The 17457-nt window shown below is 37.3% G+C and overlaps 2 protein-coding genes across 2 annotated transcripts; both read right to left on the bottom strand.

The window, feature by feature from the left end:
• Positions 1–952: 952 nt before the first annotated feature.
• On the bottom strand, positions 953–4653 carry LOC114193602 (magnesium transporter MRS2-3-like). Its single transcript, XM_028083472.2, has 6 exons — positions 4371–4653; positions 3763–4281; positions 3546–3674; positions 3326–3471; positions 3037–3247; positions 953–1419 (listed from the first exon to the last, which is right to left on the bottom strand). Exons 2-6 carry the CDS (start codon positions 4255–4257, stop codon positions 1132–1134), a joined length of 1269 nt encoding a protein of 422 aa, XP_027939273.1. The 5' UTR covers positions 4258–4281; positions 4371–4653; the 3' UTR covers positions 953–1131.
• Positions 4654–7783: 3130 nt separating this feature from the next.
• Positions 7784–9696, bottom strand: LOC114193688 (cell division control protein 2 homolog D). The gene is made up of 8 exons (XM_028083580.2): positions 9404–9696; positions 9178–9319; positions 9023–9084; positions 8793–8904; positions 8604–8697; positions 8452–8521; positions 8221–8359; positions 7784–8140 (listed from the first exon to the last, which is right to left on the bottom strand). Exons 1-8 carry the CDS (start codon positions 9625–9627, stop codon positions 8048–8050), a joined length of 936 nt encoding a protein of 311 aa, XP_027939381.1. The 5' UTR covers positions 9628–9696; the 3' UTR covers positions 7784–8047.
• Between the last annotated feature and the right edge of the window lie 7761 nt (positions 9697–17457).

The following is a 17457-nucleotide window of genomic DNA, read 5'->3' as shown; positions in this document are numbered from 1 at the left end:
TGCATTTGTGTATGTGTTTGTGTCTATGTGTGTGTCAAATGTGAGTTATGTGACCTTTTATTTTTATGTGTGTGTCAAATGTGAGTTAGATCTTTATTTTTATGTTTATCACCATTAGTATGTAAGGTTTATTCAATGATGATTCATGCTCAATCAAGACATCATGGGTTAACAAAATTGTAAAAGATACTGTCAAGGTAAAAATATTTGCTACTTTAGATTGAGTTATGTCAATATGGAAAACATGTTCATCACTTATTTTCCTAATAAACAAAATGGCTTCAATTGTATATTGACATCTTTGGAAAAATGAGGAACAAATAAGAAAATTTGGATGACATAATACTTTGTGACAAACATCCTCGAAACTATGTATATAATATTCCTTCTCCCAATAATTATTTTCTATATACAAGTACCTATCTTACTCATTCGTTATTATATCTTCCAAGACTATCAATCTTTAACGAAATTTCTTAAATGATAAGAAAACTTTGGTTTCACTAATTCTGTTGCACAAACAAAAACATCTTTTAATGGTCTCATTCATTCCAACTCTCTTAACCCTTGGGTTATGGACTTCACATTATAGATAATAAATCTCTTTTCTTTTCTTTTGTCTACTTTGTTGGGTTATATACCTTTGTTACCATGACCAGTGGATATGTATTATTCATCTTCTTCCTTTTGTATCTATTGATTATATTCTTTGTCTCTAGGTCTATATTTAACTTATTATCTCATGGTCGTCTCACACGTTCCCTGTATTCTCTTTTACCACAGATTCTATTTGTAAAAATTCTAGGGAAAGAATATGTAAAAAATGGAAAATGTAAAAAATCTGATCCCAAGATATCATTGAAAGAGAACTGTTGTTTTTACGAATAGAAGAAATCAAATAGATTAGGGATAGATAATAAAATGGAAGGGAAACAATGTAAAAAATAATAAATGTAAGAAAAGGAATCTGAATACTTCGGAAATTTTGGTGCTAATAACAAAACTGTTACTGTAACTGTAATTTAATAATGGCCTGCTATTAAAATTTATAGCATATGAATGAAAATTGATTTTCAAATTACATTACATTCTTTTATGAAACAAAAGAAACACTACTACATGCCTTGTGAGTTACTCCAGCAAACGTTTGTGCTTACACCAGGCAATGGCAACTACATACAAGAATATGGTCCCTGCAGTGCTACCACCAACTGTCCACAGGAACTCTGTCATCCCGGCTTTATCGGGATCAAATAGCTCAATGTGAATATTCATGCCGAAAACTCCGGCCACAACAACAAAGCCACTCACTACCAGAGTTGCTGTGGTCAACATGACTCCCATTTTGAGGAGATGGTTCTGTTTGTCATCCAGCATGATATTGATGTAATCCTCCGTGTCATCAACATATTCCCTCAGCTTCATCAGGACAATGAGCAAATAAGAAAGAGACAGCGACAGAGAAGTCAATTTAAACTTCATTTTCCAGGTAACTAGTAAATTATAATATAATGTCAAATTTTTACAGAAGATAACCATATTGGATCATAAATGTTCAAAGATCATAACCTAAAGTTGCCAACCACGTGCTTTGATAAACTCCCTTACATATAACTCATCCGTCTTACAAGAGTTTGTTACAAAGGTTTGAAATAACATGCATCCTTAATCCCGTATGTAACAGCATTTTAGCCCCTAAAAGATAAGGGGTCTTGATGATTGCCGAAAGCTGGAACTTGTCAAATACAGCCTTGAAAGACTAGTTTGTCGGTCAAATTGGTCAACAACTCCCCTAGTTCCAAAAGTGCTCACTGTCAAGGTTGGATCGGAAGCAAATGTTGATCTTGGGTGATGTGTTTGTTGCCAGTTTCGAGTATAAGTAGATAATGACGGATAGAGCGTCACCACTGATGGCTATCAGGAGCAGTATATTGATGAGTTTGTCCATTGGTGAATTCAATTGTGGTTTGGTAGCAAATAGCAAATGACAATTGGCATTGATAATCTTTTTCCTATCTTTTCTGTTTCGGGAGTGATAACAGAGAGGCATGGAAGTTAATAATGGGTTTAGTTTGCCTGAAGGGTTATTGTTACTGGTTTTTGGGGAGGTTTGACAAGGTTCCAAGCAAAATAGTGTCTGTTTTGGGTCTAATGGTTTGATTTAACACTAAGTTGAAGTTGCTTATATAAAGCACATGGCTAGGGAGCTCATAGATTGAGAGTTTCTCGATAGGTGTTAGACTGAAGAGTTTCCTATGTGTTCGATTAGTACCAAGTTTATTTCTGGATCTTGATTTTATTGCGTGATGTTAGAGGCTATTACATATAGTACGTTCCACCAGGTTGTTTGATATCATTGATGGTGAAAGGTTAAGAAAGTTGGTCATTAAAAGATAAGAGCAAGATCTAAATATGTTGCCTGCTCTACAACCAACAAAAGTCTCTTCTCCCATGACTAATAGGGCCAAGCTTCAGTCAACCAAGCCTTTTATCTCAACCATGGTGTCTTTCCTCTCTGCTCTGGTTTCATTTTAGTCTCTAGTCCGTATTAGTGATTACTAATATGACATACACAAAAAAATGTTGTCATGAAAGATCCGTAGATGACAATTAACATGTATGTGAGATTTCTGTAAATGTTAACTCAAGCCTCTCAATTGATCCATGGACTAAACTTTCCAAATTTAACATTTTTCATCTTTTAGGGAGACCAACTTAACCGACTTCCCGTTTTTGAAGGGCAAAAATGATTGGGGCAACCCGTTACATGTTTTCCTGTGAAACAGCGTTGGAAGAACTCCTGCCAATCTATGCTCTCAAATACAAACCAGAAAGAAAAAAGTTACTATTCTCATGGCTTCTCCTCCAACCTTATATACAGAACCTCTTCCAGCTTCAAATAAGGTTTCACTATGCTACTTAATCAGAAAGAAGCCATTGGTGTCTGTATGCACTTAGAGGGGAAGGAAAAAGTAATAAAATAGGGGTGATCAACCGATAGTGCAGACGGAATATAAGATGAAGGGGCGTGCATACCGTCGAGAGCTTGTTCAAGGTGCCATCGATCTGCACAAAGTAAGCCTCCAAAAGCATTTCAAGCTCCTCGACATCAAGCTGCTTGGTGACGGCACTGTAGGTGCTACCACGGGTTCCATGGTTGTCCCTACCAAGAACATTGTAGACATTGTGATGATCCTCGAAGCCCACAGGGGGTCCTCCAGCCTCAGAGGATATTTCTGGAACGGTCCTAAAAATGGATAGAAATTTTATATTCAGAGGTATGAAAGAGAGTTAAAAAGAGGTAAAGGCGTAAAAAGGTGGATGCCTGTCGTCTAAATCCTCGTCGTGGTGGTCATGTATGGAGGATGGGGAAGAGCTCTCTTCCATCTGCTGTTCGGCTAACTTTTCCGTCAGATACATCTCAGCCATATCATCATCGTCGTCCAGCAAGTGCTCCAATTCATCCCTCACCTGGACACATGATCAAACAATCAAATAATGAAACTCCCGGAAGCCCATGCCATGCATCAATCACGTCAACCAACCTTCTGAACACGACCAGTGATGGCGACTAATCGGCTCTTAATTTGACGAACTCGTTCCAAATTGAGAGTACTGATCTTGGATGTGAGCTTGTCCAAGGCCGGATGAGCCTCCTGCTCCAACGTCTTTGCCTGTCAGTTGGCAGAGGAAAGGTTTAGAGTGAAGACAGAGGGAAATTATCGGCAAGAAATCAAAAGAAGAGAAGATGGAAGCACGGACTTCGTTCTCCAATACGCTACAGGCGGATTCAAGGCAGGCCTCCAGGGCTACGAACTCGAAAGGGAGAATCTTAATGGCATCGGGGTCGTGGTCGCGGTCGGGCTCGTAGTTAGTGTGGTGGTCATGGTTTTTGGAAGAGGAGGAGGAGGCCTGGTGATGGCGGAGGATCCTGGCCTGGAGCTCGTGGACGAAGGGGGTGACGGAGGGGTCACGTGAGTTGAGGAGGAGAACCTCTTGGGCGGTGATGATGGCCTTGATGTGCTCCAAGTTGATGACGATGGCCCTCTCACGGCCAAGAAGGGTGGAAGGGTAGGAGAGGAGAGGGTCCAATATGCGGAGGTCACGGGCGGGGAGGCCGGTGCGCCTCATGATGGCGTGCTTCCCGGCCTCCACCACCTCCGTCTCTCCTTTCCCGTCGAGCAGTAGCCATTGCCTGATTCCGCTTCCCTTCTTCCGAATCCCCGTCACTGTCTGTCTCTCCTCTCCGCTCCTCATCTCATCTCCTTCTCAAGGTGCTAACTGGAAAGCAGAGGAGAAAATATGTTCAAGAAGAATGCATATTTTTTGTTCACCATCAGTGGGCAAAGTATAACATAAATTACAAAGACCTGAACGATTAAGGATAAAACATCAGGGTTCATGATTCTGTGACCCACGTCGTTATGCCCTGCAATGTCCACTCTAGCCGCATCTGAAAAACACCATGCGATTTTGCGACCCACGCCATTATGCCCTGCAATGTCCACCCCAGCCGCATCTGAAAAAACCCATGCGATTTGGCAACTTCCACTCTATAATTGGCCTTGCATTTGATATTGATTTAGAAATATTGATAAAATGAAAAAGCTCTTTTGAGCTTTCTATTAACAACTTACGATCGAGATGAAGCGACCCTTGTTTTTAAGCTACGTAATCCTTACCCAATGGTTTCTTTTATGTTGAAATCTCTAAATAACTTTTATCATTTTTTAATAACGTTGACTTGTACTCCTATAAACATATAGTGATATGGGGCGTTAGTTCCACATGAAATAGTGATATGGTTTACGTAGAGCTCATAAAGCTTGGTTTACAAGCCAGGTTGCTTCACCACATGCAGTACCACTCTAAATGACCTACGCCTTTAAATACAATAAATGCAATTGATTTATATATCACATGCAAAATAAGTGCTCAAAACTAAGAAGTACTTAAAAGTTAATAATTTTATCATCTGTAGTCCAAAGTCACACAGTCATTGCTTGGACAATAAGTCAGTAAGCCATGCCATGGATTTAAGTGAGAATTAAGCTTTCAAATGGATATTTCATTTAAAAAACAATTCAATTTTTGAAGATTTGCTGCAGGATTAAACCATTATAGTGATTTAAATCTGAAACGAGATGTTATAGGAATTCTGGAGCGTGAAGGGCTGCTATACTAAGGTCCACTGTGATACTATGGCTGTGATTGACAACTTTAGACTTTAATATTGAATATTCAGTTTAAGTCTCGTAATATCAGCTTAAGTTTATCCTTGGAATCAACATTTTGCATAACTAACAGCTTGTGTTTATCCTAACAAGAGTTTAGGATTGTTTTTTCTTACTCTAACTTTATTGTGTTTGGTGGCAGGTTTGGCAGGCACTTTTAGTTGTGCTGCCTCCTGTGGAAGATGTTGAAACCTGGCTCAAATTCGCTTCCCTTTGCAGAAAAAAGTGAACGGACTAGCCAGGCAAAATATACTTTAATTAAACTTCCACAGGTTTGTGCTGTATACCTGATCTAAGTAGTTTGCTATATGTTACTCCTTTATTCTTGTGTACCCAACGCAAGCTATTGTTCATTCTATCAGTATGATCCTGAAAATGTACGATACCATGGTCATCCTCAAATAATGCTGGCATACTTGAAGTACCAGTGATCTCTTGAAGAGGATTCAATGCGCAGAGAGTCTATTGTATGTCTTTCTATTGTATAGAGGGAGTCTATCTGAAATTAAATATTTTCCACTGGTCATCTGCTTGCATTATGTGACTTAGAATTTAGCTATGGAACTTTCAAGTGCACCCAACATTCGACCAATTACACCATCAAGCTTCACAAGTGGTTTGAATCCCAGTGTCCTCTCCTTGTTCGTGTATATCTAAATCTTGGCCTGGGATGGTTGATGAATCCATTAAAGATTCTTAGTTCTCAGTTTTGATTTCGAACACAAAATGATGATTATTTTTTTTCTAAATTTAGTTTCATTGTAGATATTCGTAATGCGTTCACAAAAGCTTCTCACTTATGCAAATAAATAGGGGAAAGCTTGGAATAAATGGGCATTATTCAACAAAGCAGTGGTGTCTCATTACACACCTTCAGTGGTCTCCCTGATATTGCAGCACAGTTTGTTGTTTGTTACAGCTGTAACTGGATCCTTTCATTCTATAGCATGTGCAGCAAATTCCAGAGGTGTCTATGATAGTTTACAGGTAAACTACAATTTCCGTTATAATATGAAACCATCCACACATGTATCTATCAATGTATCTATTAAAGACAATGCTGGCAATACTGGCAGTGATTGTATGCACTGACTCATGCAGTGTGATACAACTATTAATCAGTGTATTATTCAAAAGATTGCAAAAACTTATGTTCTCATGTTTCATTCTTTATTATAACTCTCAGCATTGCTTTCTTGACATAGCTGTAATCTCTGTTCTTAAAATTCACTTATTGACCATAAATTTGCGAAGACCTTGAATGCAAGTAGATTGATGCTTAAAATCTGACAGTTTGATGCTTACCAAAATTTTTTTACTTTCACTTTTTTTTTTCCTTAAAAACACAAAAGTCAATTTTTGTTAAGAACATTTTTTTCCCTATAAAATTGTCAAATGATAATAAAAGGTGTTAAAAGAACCCTCACTATGTTGTCATTTTTTAAAGACAAAGACAAGTTAGATAAGAAAAATCAGTCAAGAAATTGTTTAAGAAAGAAAGATTAAGGGTGTCTTCTTTTGGTGTTGAATTCGGGAAAGAATGTGAAAATGAATTTGTGTGGATTTGAAGAGATGAATGTGTGTATTTTTTTGAGTAAATTTGAATGGTAAAGTGAGTAAATTTGGAGATAAATTTTATGAAAATTACTGAATCATTTGATTGATATAATAAATTAAAACAATTGTTGTAATAGATAAAATTTAAAATTTACCAAAATATCCTTCATAATAAAAATTTAATAAAATCATAATTGAATGAATTCAAAATATTAAAATTTAAGAATATTTTAATTACATTTGTATATATTAATTATTATTATATATATATATATATATATATAAATTAATAATAATAATTACATATATTATTAGTTTTAACAATATTATAATAATTATTAATTATTGTATACTTTAATTAATTAATAATAATAATCATTTTATATATATTATTAGTTATTATATATTAATATATTAATCATAATATTTTAATTATTCTATTTATAGTTATAAATATTTAAATTATCCTATTTATAGTTATAAATATTTTAATTAATAATAATTATTATTATATATATTATTAATAATATAATTTATTCTATATATATATATATATAATAAATTATAATAATAAATAATATATATTTAATAATTAATAGAATTATTATTATTATTATTAATATTATTAATATATTATATGATAATAAAATGTGAGGAGAAAAGCGTAAAATTTGATATATTAGCACAAATCGTTGTATTTTTGGTGAGATTGAATTGTGATATATTTTTTCAAATCTATTTATGGTTTTTTTTTTCTCAAACGAACAATATTTTATATTTTAATCCGTCTTTTTAAATCTGTTTAAAATGTAGTATCCGTTGAAAGGAACACTGCGAAAGAGAGGTGCTAAATTTGTTCTCTAACATTTTATCTTTAGATAGAAAATTCTTTGTACAAACTTTTATTTTTAGGTGCAAAATATCATTTTAAGGTTGTAAGACGCTGTTAAAAATTTTACTTAGCAGAAGGGTACGGTCTCCGTACGAGAGAATTAGCATTAAAAAGATGCAGAATTATATTACGAAATTTTCAGATTTTCGTCAGAATGACTAGAAAGAAAACAAAGAAGCAATACTACTAAAATAAATCCTAAGGCCAATTCACTCCATAGTTCAACCAATATAGAAAAGAAAACAACTTAAAGTGATTGCTTAAACGCACTATGGATGCACACGCTCGAGAGAAGCATACATGGGGAGCAAATTGTTAGTCCTAAATTTCTACCGTCCAAATGTTCAAACAAGTTGTTCTCCCCCTAAAGGTGCCTCTTGTCCAGGTCATCAAAGTAGGCATGTTCCATTGCTTTCTTTGCAGAAATCCTCTTGGAAGGTTCATATTTCAACATTTGCTGAAAAGGAAAGACAAAATATTCAATGAATGGAAATTCAACAGGAAGTACTAGAAAGAGTAAGCTAATGAGTAACTAACAGATAGTAGATCGATTCCAAGCTCATCCAAACTCGGAACAGCCGTTGACAGACTTTGAGGATTCCATTGGGGGTATTCGTGCCAGTTCATTAGTTTACTCACGCCTGGCCACACCTCTTCATTAGGAGTGCCCAATAGCCTGCACAAACAGAGTAGAATTATATGCAAAATCAGGCAAACACAGTTGACAAAGACAAACAAAGACCGGTATATTATTGCTAAATGCCTCACCTGAATATATGAAGGAGTTGTTGAAGCTCGGAATCACCCTGAAAAAGTGCTTGTTTGGTGACAAGTTCGGCTACAATCGAGACACAAACAACATTACTAAACCCTCTACCTGACATACAAACAACAAGTTAAACAATATATTTTATCCATACCAAATATGCAGGCAACGGACCATATGTCCACAGCCATTGAGTAATGAGTGGCTCCCAAAAGAACTTCAGGGGCTCTATACCACAGGGTAAGTATCTGAAAATAGAGATATTGACTTACAAATGATTAACGAATCCAGAGGAAAAAATAATTATTTTTCAGATAAGATGCTATCCCTCATGTCTTTTTACCTCATGCGTATATTTCTTAATCGGCACCGTAAATGCTCGAGCGAGTCCAAGATCAGCTATTTTAAGCATCATTGTTTTCCGGTCCATCAAGAGATTGTGAGGCTTCAAGTCCCTAAATAAACATTGAATTTACATTCAATTGTTAATATATGTATATATGTATATGTATATACACACACATTTGCAAATGCGAGAAAAAGGAAAGGAAACCAGGAAAAGGGGTTAACAACCTGTGCAAGATTCCGTGGCCGTGGCAGAAAGCAACGCCCTTGCAAAGTTGGTACATCAAGCTCTGTAACCAAATTCACGATTCACAAAAATTGATTAAAAAAAAGAAAAGGGAAGAACACTGAGAGAGATCTGAAAAATTAAAAGTATGTATTACTTTGATGGTTTGAGGTGGAATGGATTCTCCGGTTTGACGGAAAGAGCGAATGAATTTCTTGAGATCGGTATCCATGTACTCAAATACCAAGTAGAGCACGGTCTTGCCTTCCTTGTTCTGACCTTGTTTGACATCCATTAACCTGTGTGTGGTGTGGAACTAGGAATAACTAAACAAGGAAAGAAAGAAACAGCAGAAAAGTGGGCAGAGGAGAAAGAATTGAAACCTGACGACATGGGGATCGCGAGAGAGCATCCGCAGAATTGAAACCTCACGGAGGGTGGTGGGAGGGACACCTTCTTCGTCCTCATGGAGGCGAGTCTTCTTTAGGGCAACGATCTTCCCAGTGGCCTTTTCTCTTGCCCTGTACACCTTTCCGTACGTCCCTTCTCCAACCTTTTCGAGCTTCTCGAATGCCTCCTTCGCTGATAGTACTCCTGCCTTCTCCATTTCTCTTCCTCTCCCTTCTTAATTCAAATCAGATTTCGTACCCTTCGCTTCAAACAATACAAAGCCCCTTCCAACATTTTCGATTATATATAACGATAAATTTCAAATCAGAATCTTAGTCGTTGTGCAACGGACACTTATTTTTTGAATTTCAAATCCGGCTCCCCTTCCCTTATCAACATCAAATTAGGAATATCAATATTTTTATTTTTATTTTTTCCTTTTCTTTCCACAAAATATATTCATTCCTATTCTAGGTATATGCAAATGTCATGTAATGATGCTATATCGAATATTTTATATCTTAAGTGAGTATTTTAAATTTGATTAAAATAATACACATTTTAGGATAAAATTAATATTATTTACTATACCTTTTTCTTATTTAAAATACATGCATTAACTAACATAAATCTAAATTAATTAACATTTTAAAAAAATTAACATTTCCTCAAGGAATATGACTTAGTTTTTCAATCCAACTTTGTAAGTTGAAGTGTAAACTTTTTTTCATCATGGTATTTGCATAATGTGATATTCTTTAAAATCCAAAATAGTATAATTACGACCTGAACTTTGTAACGTCCCATTTAATTAATAACGTACTTAAAAGAAGCGTCACGATGCCAAAAGAAACAGTTACAAAATATTATACAGAAATTAACTTGAGATGTAAGGGACAGATGCTACACGGGTCGTGGCCCTAAAAGAAAGATCATGGATCAGGATCTAGCCAAGGCAGGCTACGCAGCGGAGTCACCATTCCCCTGTTGACCGCGAGAACCTCTCGCTTCTATTCATATCAATAATTTGATGATCATCGCAAAAGAGAAAAGACAATCAAACAAGCAAAGGGTAAGCTAGAGCCAAAAACCATTTCATCAAAGAAATCAGATACATAATCACAGTCCATTATACATACATCACACAAGCATGTTACGACCTTCCAAACAATACACTAAGACTCGACTCGACTCGACTCATCCGGATACGTATAACCTGGTCAGATTCAACGGATGCTTGCACTTGTGGTGGATACCTCTGCTCACCCCTGAGCTGCTCACCCCCGAGCTATGTGTTACAAGTGTTACAATGAATCAATTTTCCCTCACCACAAGGTTAGCCCTTAATGAATTTTAGGCCTCCTACTACTCTCACCACAGGAATCAGTCCGCTCTAGGTGAGACTAATGGACTCCTTAGAGTGTCAGGATGCAACCTTACCTTGAATCCTTACCTAGTTATACAGATGGGGCACCACCATGGACACCCACTAACAGGGGTCATGGGATTACGTCCCGACCACTGAAGCACGACCCTAAGAATCTCACCAAGAGATCTTAAGGAATTAAGCACTGACACGGACCAACATTCTTAATCAATCAAGCGGATTCAGCATGCGTATACACATATATACATATACATAACATACAATTTCTCATAATTCACCTCTTTCATATTCCCAGCCAAACCATACCAACTCATTATTCTCGAACCATGAATATGGAATTCCGTCTCATACCATCGTCATGCCACATTGATACCAACCCTTTCGTGTCTCATGTCGAACTCATACCAAACTCATCATTTCAATTCCATGAATCATCTCATACATATATCATACTCACATCATGTAAAACTCATATATCTCAACGTTACCATCCCATACATACAAAATCACTCAATTCATAACTCATGAACCACATCCCTCATGCATAAACATTCAGAACATACTTTAGCACAATAACCCAGTCATACATGTGATATTCACCCAATTAACATAGAAGAAAACAGTACAGGGTGCATCCTCGCCCAACTATCGCTCAATCTGAGGATACTCGCTCAGGCGAGAGGTTTCCCTCGCTCAGGCGGACTCCCCTCGCTCAGGCGAGAATTCGAGGAGTGGGAATAGTGGCTCCCTACGAGGTCTCGCTCAGGCGAGCCCTCATCGCTTAAGCGAGAATGCATCTCGCTCAAAACGGGGACTCTTCGCCTAAGCGACCCCTCGCGTAGGAATCCTGGGCGAAACCTCTGCTAGTCTCACCTAGGCGAGATTATCAGACTTCGCCGCTGTCCGCACCTGCATCAGTTGTATTTTACGCATATTCAATATTACCAACCCTTCCCCGCATTCACAGTAACATACCAGTTCAAGAATCACGAAACAACAACCAGACAACAGACAAGCACATGAAACAAAAAAGGGTTCTAGCTTCCCTTACCTGGAAAAGCTAGCAGAAACTTTGATATGCAACCGTGAGCACCACAGCTCTACGAGCAGACCCAAAACTGGAAACACGATGGAACAGAACCAGAGCAAGGTTACTACGAAATCCTAATTGGAATAATAGAAACGCAGCTGGAGAAAGATCAGCGTTAGCTAAGGAATACTTACGTGGGATATAGAAACGAAGTTGAGCTTTGTTTGATCGAGATGGCCTAAACCCTAGCAGAGCTCTTTTGGGCAGCGGAGGAAGACGGCGACGTATAAGTGAAAGAGTGTGTTAGGGCAGATTTGCAAAAGTGGGGCTGAAAGGGAACCCTAGTAGATTTAGGGCCTTAGCACCCTATGGACCACCCTTTAAGCCCAACAGATTAAGGCCAGCCCTTAAATATTAGGGCAGAAAATTAAAACTGGGCCTTACATTCTCCCCAACAACAAAAATTTCCGTCCTCGAAAATTCATCGATGAGGTAGGAAGGAACTATGTTCTCATTATTTCCTCTGAGAACCACCACTTAGACACGACTGATATAACGACTCAACGCCTATAGTCATTGGAAACTTTGCCTTTGTGCTAAGCGATATGTGTTCAACTGTGTGGATTGGTTTAGTCACTACTCTCGAAGTAACTTTTCTCTAAAATTATGTATGAAGAACACGATGTTAATCTTATGTCAATTATTCTTCCTATCCCGATTCTATTTGAACTTCTTAACAAACATTATGATACTGCTAAAAATTTACTTTAGAGAATAATTTTAAAATTTTATTATTAAGTGATGAGATCTTAAAAATTATAAAACACTTTGAAAAGCTTTTCACAATAAGCTTATCAGAAGTTGGAAAGGTTTGTTTGATAGTTTTTAAAACAAATTCACAATATTTTCAAAAAGTTTAAACGATGATCAAGAGTAATTAACTTGCCTAATTAAAAAAATGACAATGAAAACATATTGGTTTGTATCGGTTAATCCCAACTTATTTTGTGTCTAATTCTCCTTTGTCAAATGTAAAGTGATCGATTAATCAATTTTAATTACAAGTATTGTTGTTAGATAATATAGTATTTTCTCTAGTAGTTGGACTCAGTCTATTATGTATTTTTGGGCACGACCCATTAGCATTATAAATAAATTATCTATTGTGTATGTTTTACAGAAGGGAGATTAATCCCTAAACCTATTTTCATGTTATTCAACATGGTATCTCGAGCTTAGGTTAGTTTATTATTGTAGTTGTTGTCCTAACACTCATCATCGTCGTTTCCGCCATCGCCATCGTCGGAGTTGCTGTTTTGACAGACGACCACATGATTCTGTTCATCTTGGCCAGGCGACCCTAATGCCATTGTGATCGCCACCACCAAAGCTCACATGTGTCGCCGTAAGCCTTGTCAGTCGTTGCTTCTCTACTAGTGTGTGACAACATGTCGTCAATTTTTTGCCGTGCGGATCAACTTCGCCTAAGTCACCTTCTTGCCCTCTTTCTGGATCTGTGGTTGTTGTATCAATTAGAGAACTTTGAATTTTTAGGGTTTCTCTCTCAATGTCTTATTCCACTACCTCTTTCGGTGTCTCGTCTTCAAGCACCCCCTTGTCTGACCCTCCATCTACACCAATTACATTAATGTACATTTATCCATAGACAAGTTGGATGACACGAATTATGCGACGTGACTGTCTGACATCAAGCTTTGACTCAAGAGTCAAGGATACGAAGATCATCCCACCCAGAGTGAGACTATTGTTGTTGTATATGAAGTTTCCCGCTAGACAAAAATTGATGCCCATTTATGCATCGTTATCAAGTCCACCATTAACTCTTCCCTAAAAGATGTTTCGTTCATGTGAAACATGTTCAAACGTATGGACACAAGCAAAGTTATTATACACCAATGACACTCAACGTCTTTATGGTGTTTGTCAAGATCTTCTCATTGTTGCTCCGTAGAGTCCTGGTCCCATGGCTAAATATTTGGGTAAAATTCATGCTTTTCTTCATGAGTTTAATAAGTTATTACCTCCTGCCTACACTCTAGCTGAAGAACTTGAGCAACAATCAAAGTTCTTCATGTTGTTGGCATTACATGTAATTTATGATGAATATTTCCATGTTCGCGACCAGATTTTGGGTTCTCTTGTTGTGCCCAACTTTATTGCCACTAGTTCTACCCTTTTGCGTGTGCTAAGAAAACAAGTCATTGATGTACCTGCTTATGCCGATGATTTCTCAGTCTTGTCCTCTCAACGGGATGATTGCAATCATTCTAGCAAGCTAAGAAAGGGACGTCCCAAGTGTGACCATTGTGGCAAGTTAGGCCACAAGAGTGACGAGTGTTATGTTCTTCATGGACATCCTCCTCGATCTGCTATAGTGGTCCACTTTAATCGTCCTCCCTGATCAATGAATGTGGATCCTGCTTCATTTGATACCGTAAGAAACTGCTATTTTCAATGACTTTCTCAGATGGTATGAGGAACGCCAGAGTTCTAATTCCACTACATCTACCTCTGTTGCATGCACAAGTACATCATTTGTTGGCCTGACTCACTCTGATTCTCTTGGACCTTGGGTTCTTGACTTAGGCCCCATAAATCATATTAGTGGTAACAAATTTTTGCTTTCCTCTTTGTCTTGTCCGGATAATTTACCTTCAGTTACAATGGCTGATGGGTCTAGAGTCTCATCTCATGGTGTTGGTATTGTTAATATTTTTCCATCCATATCCATTTATCATGTTCTTTAGGTCCCTAGGGCTCCATTCAATTTATTATCCGTCAGTCATTTAACTCATTCTCTTTATTGTGTTATTTCCCTTACCAAAGATTCTGTTTGTTTACATGACCAAAGTTTGAGACACGTGATTGGAACCGGATGTGAGTCTCATGATTTGTATCATCTTCGTTCTCCTTAACATGTTGGCACAACTATGGAATCACCATCCCTCCTTCATGTGCATAATCATAAATTCTATTAAATTGTTCTACAAATGACCCATCAACTTGCTCAACAGGCAGTGTTTTTGCTCTACGAGCCATGGACTTTGTCACAACAATATTCCACTTCCTAGTTACTTTATTGCGAATATCAACTGCCCTCAGACTTGGGTTGTCTCTTAATGTGTTTTCCAACCTACTACTTAACCACTTAGCATTTAGCATTTTCACATTGAATTCTCTGTTGCACTTGTGTTTGTCATTAATTCTCCTTAACTTCCATATGTTTGTTTCAGCCATATAAGCATAATAGGCAAACCAAGAACACTTTGCTTTCCCACCCAAACATATCACTCTACATCTATGTTTATCATTTTTTTTGAAGTTTTAGCCTTCTTCCAGATTGCACTCCATATGTCCTTATTGCCTCTACAAATGTCTATTTATTTGGAAAATATGTTCCAACTTCCCACTGGTATTGGGCCATGCTTTTGGGCATTTTAAAGGTCCCAAAGTTTGCCTTACATTGGCTGCCACTAGCCAATGAGTCATCACTACTTGGATCATCGTTGTACATGTCATCTGATTCCCACCCATCATCAGATAACCCCCTATCATGCATATCAACATGAGCACTGCCATCAAATTCTAAGTCTTCCTCCTTACCATCTTCTTCCCCATTTCCTTCCCACAAATTGTCCTCATAATGGACACTTACATCATGTAGATCTTCCTCACTCATGCTATGATCAGAATCAGTTTCACCTTCATTTCTTTCCTCCCCAATCCTTGTTTCTGCCTCAGCTCCTGTTTGCAAACCACCTACTGCCTCATGTGCCTCAGCTTCAGTTTCCTCACCTTCACCTACTGCATCAGCTCCAATTTCCTCAACCCGAATTTGATCCACTTCAGGTTGGACACCAACTTCTGCTTCAACCTCATTATTTTCATCAAATTCAGTTTTTGGCTGTACTTCAACATTGACAACAACCTCAATTTTTGGATCCATTTCAGTTTGTGGCTCCACCCTAATGTTATGGTGACTATCAGCGTCATCTTCCAATTTATATTCCATATCACAACCATTTTTATCCTATTGCATTTCAGCCTCATGAACCACATTATTATTCTGCTCATGATTAATGTGATCTCCATCGCCATAACCACTGTGACCATCCACCTCAGCCTGGACCTCAACATTTGTAGTTCCTGTTTCTGCAACCACCTCTTCAGGGAAGCATTCCAAAAAATTGTCCACAACCTCAAGTTCATAAATTGAGTGATTAACAAACATATGAACCTGCCCATTCCTTCTAGCAATATTGACCATGTGCATTGCAACCATGGGACAAAATTTTCAAATTGTTCTTCAATACATCTGACCTACTAACTTTATACCACAAATCTTTAATGTTTACATAACCCATTTCCCTAATTATTCTCATTATTTCAAAATAGCTCCACCTATCTAGGTCACAAGCCAACGTGGACGTTAACCCATTATTATAACTCTATGTTTCATTCCTTTCAAAGTATCCCGCATGGTGGACCACCACCTCAAATCTATCATCACACATCCCAACCTATAAAATAACATAAACCATGTTACTCTACGCACTACTAATGCCCACATATACAATACATATTACAACCCATACCCAAAAAAGTTAAAAGGGGCCACAACCCACTGACCACAAACCAACAGGACCACCACAAACCAACGGGACCACAACCCACACACCATTACAAACACACAGACAAAATAACACATAAAAAACAATACCAACACCCACAATTTCAATACTATATAAGTAAAACGCGACATTCAATCCATTAAAAAACCAAAAAACTTACCTTCAATTTCGTGCCACTACGAACAAAGCGACGAACCTATGCCACACCGAAGGAGAGCGCGAATCCTTCCTCTTCGAATCGTTATCTATTGATTGATTTTCGCTTCTTCCTCGAACCCTAATTTCTTCAACCCTTATCCCCAATTTCTTCCTCGAACCCTAATTTCTTTCTTTCTTCCTCGAACCCTAATTTCTTTCAAAACACTCCAACCCTAATTTCTTTCAAAACCCAATTAACATTGTTTTTCATTTCTCGTTGTTTACAGTCCACATAATCTGATGTCCCTACCTTGCCACAGTATCACATCATATCATTCTGCCGTTAACTTATTTAACGCTATTAACGTCGAGGACTAAATTGAACCTCCTACACAAACTAGGGGACTAAATTGAACCCTGAAAAAATTAGAGGACCAAAATGAACCCACCATATAAATTAGAGGACCAAAAGTCTAATTAAGCCTTATGTAAATATTTGTATTAACTATTTGCTTTGTATCCTGTATAGATTACATGTATAAACAACTCTCCCTATTAATAATAACACACACACACACACACCTAAATAGTAATATTCCTATCACACACAAAAAAATTGCTCTTCTTCCTCTTTTCTCTATTCTTCCTTTTCTTCTCTCCTCTATTATTAGCTTATTAGTTTTATCTTATAATAAAGTCTTAATAGTAATATAAAAGTTAAGGTTGGACTGGGCTATTTTTTTTTTCTGCTCATCAATGTTCTCATTTATATATGTTAGATCTTTTAAATACATTTTATTTTATTTTTAATTAATCATGGAGCGTGTATTAGAATGACAC

Source organism: Vigna unguiculata, chromosome 8 (assembly GCF_037176805.1).
Source record: "Vigna unguiculata cultivar grain cowpea cultivar isolate G323 ecotype 2 chromosome 8, ASM3717680v1, whole genome shotgun sequence".
NCBI classification, from domain to species: Eukaryota; Viridiplantae; Streptophyta; class Magnoliopsida; order Fabales; family Fabaceae; genus Vigna; species Vigna unguiculata.
This window is presented reverse-complemented; position numbering and strand designations above follow the sequence as displayed.

Coding starts and splice junctions, on each gene's coding strand:
- LOC114193688 (XM_028083580.2), bottom strand. CDS start 9,627: ATGGAGAAGGCAGGAGTACTATCAGCGAAGGAGGCATTCGAGAAGCTC. Junction 8,698..8,792: donor TTAAGAAATATACGCATGAG/GTAAAAAGACAT, acceptor CTCTATTTTCAG/ATACTTACCCTGTGGTATAG. Junction 8,141..8,220: donor TTGGAATCGATCTACTATCT/GTTAGTTACTCA, acceptor TTTCCTTTTCAG/CAAATGTTGAAATATGAACC.
- LOC114193602 (XM_028083472.2), bottom strand. CDS start 4,257: ATGAGGAGCGGAGAGGAGAGACAGACAGTGACGGGGATTCGGAAGAAG. Junction 3,248..3,325: donor GACGAGGATTTAGACGACAG/GCATCCACCTTT, acceptor ATCCATTTTTAG/GACCGTTCCAGAAATATCCT. Junction 1,420..3,036: donor CCTTGAACAAGCTCTCGACG/GTATGCACGCCC, acceptor GTCCTGATGAAG/CTGAGGGAATATGTTGATGA.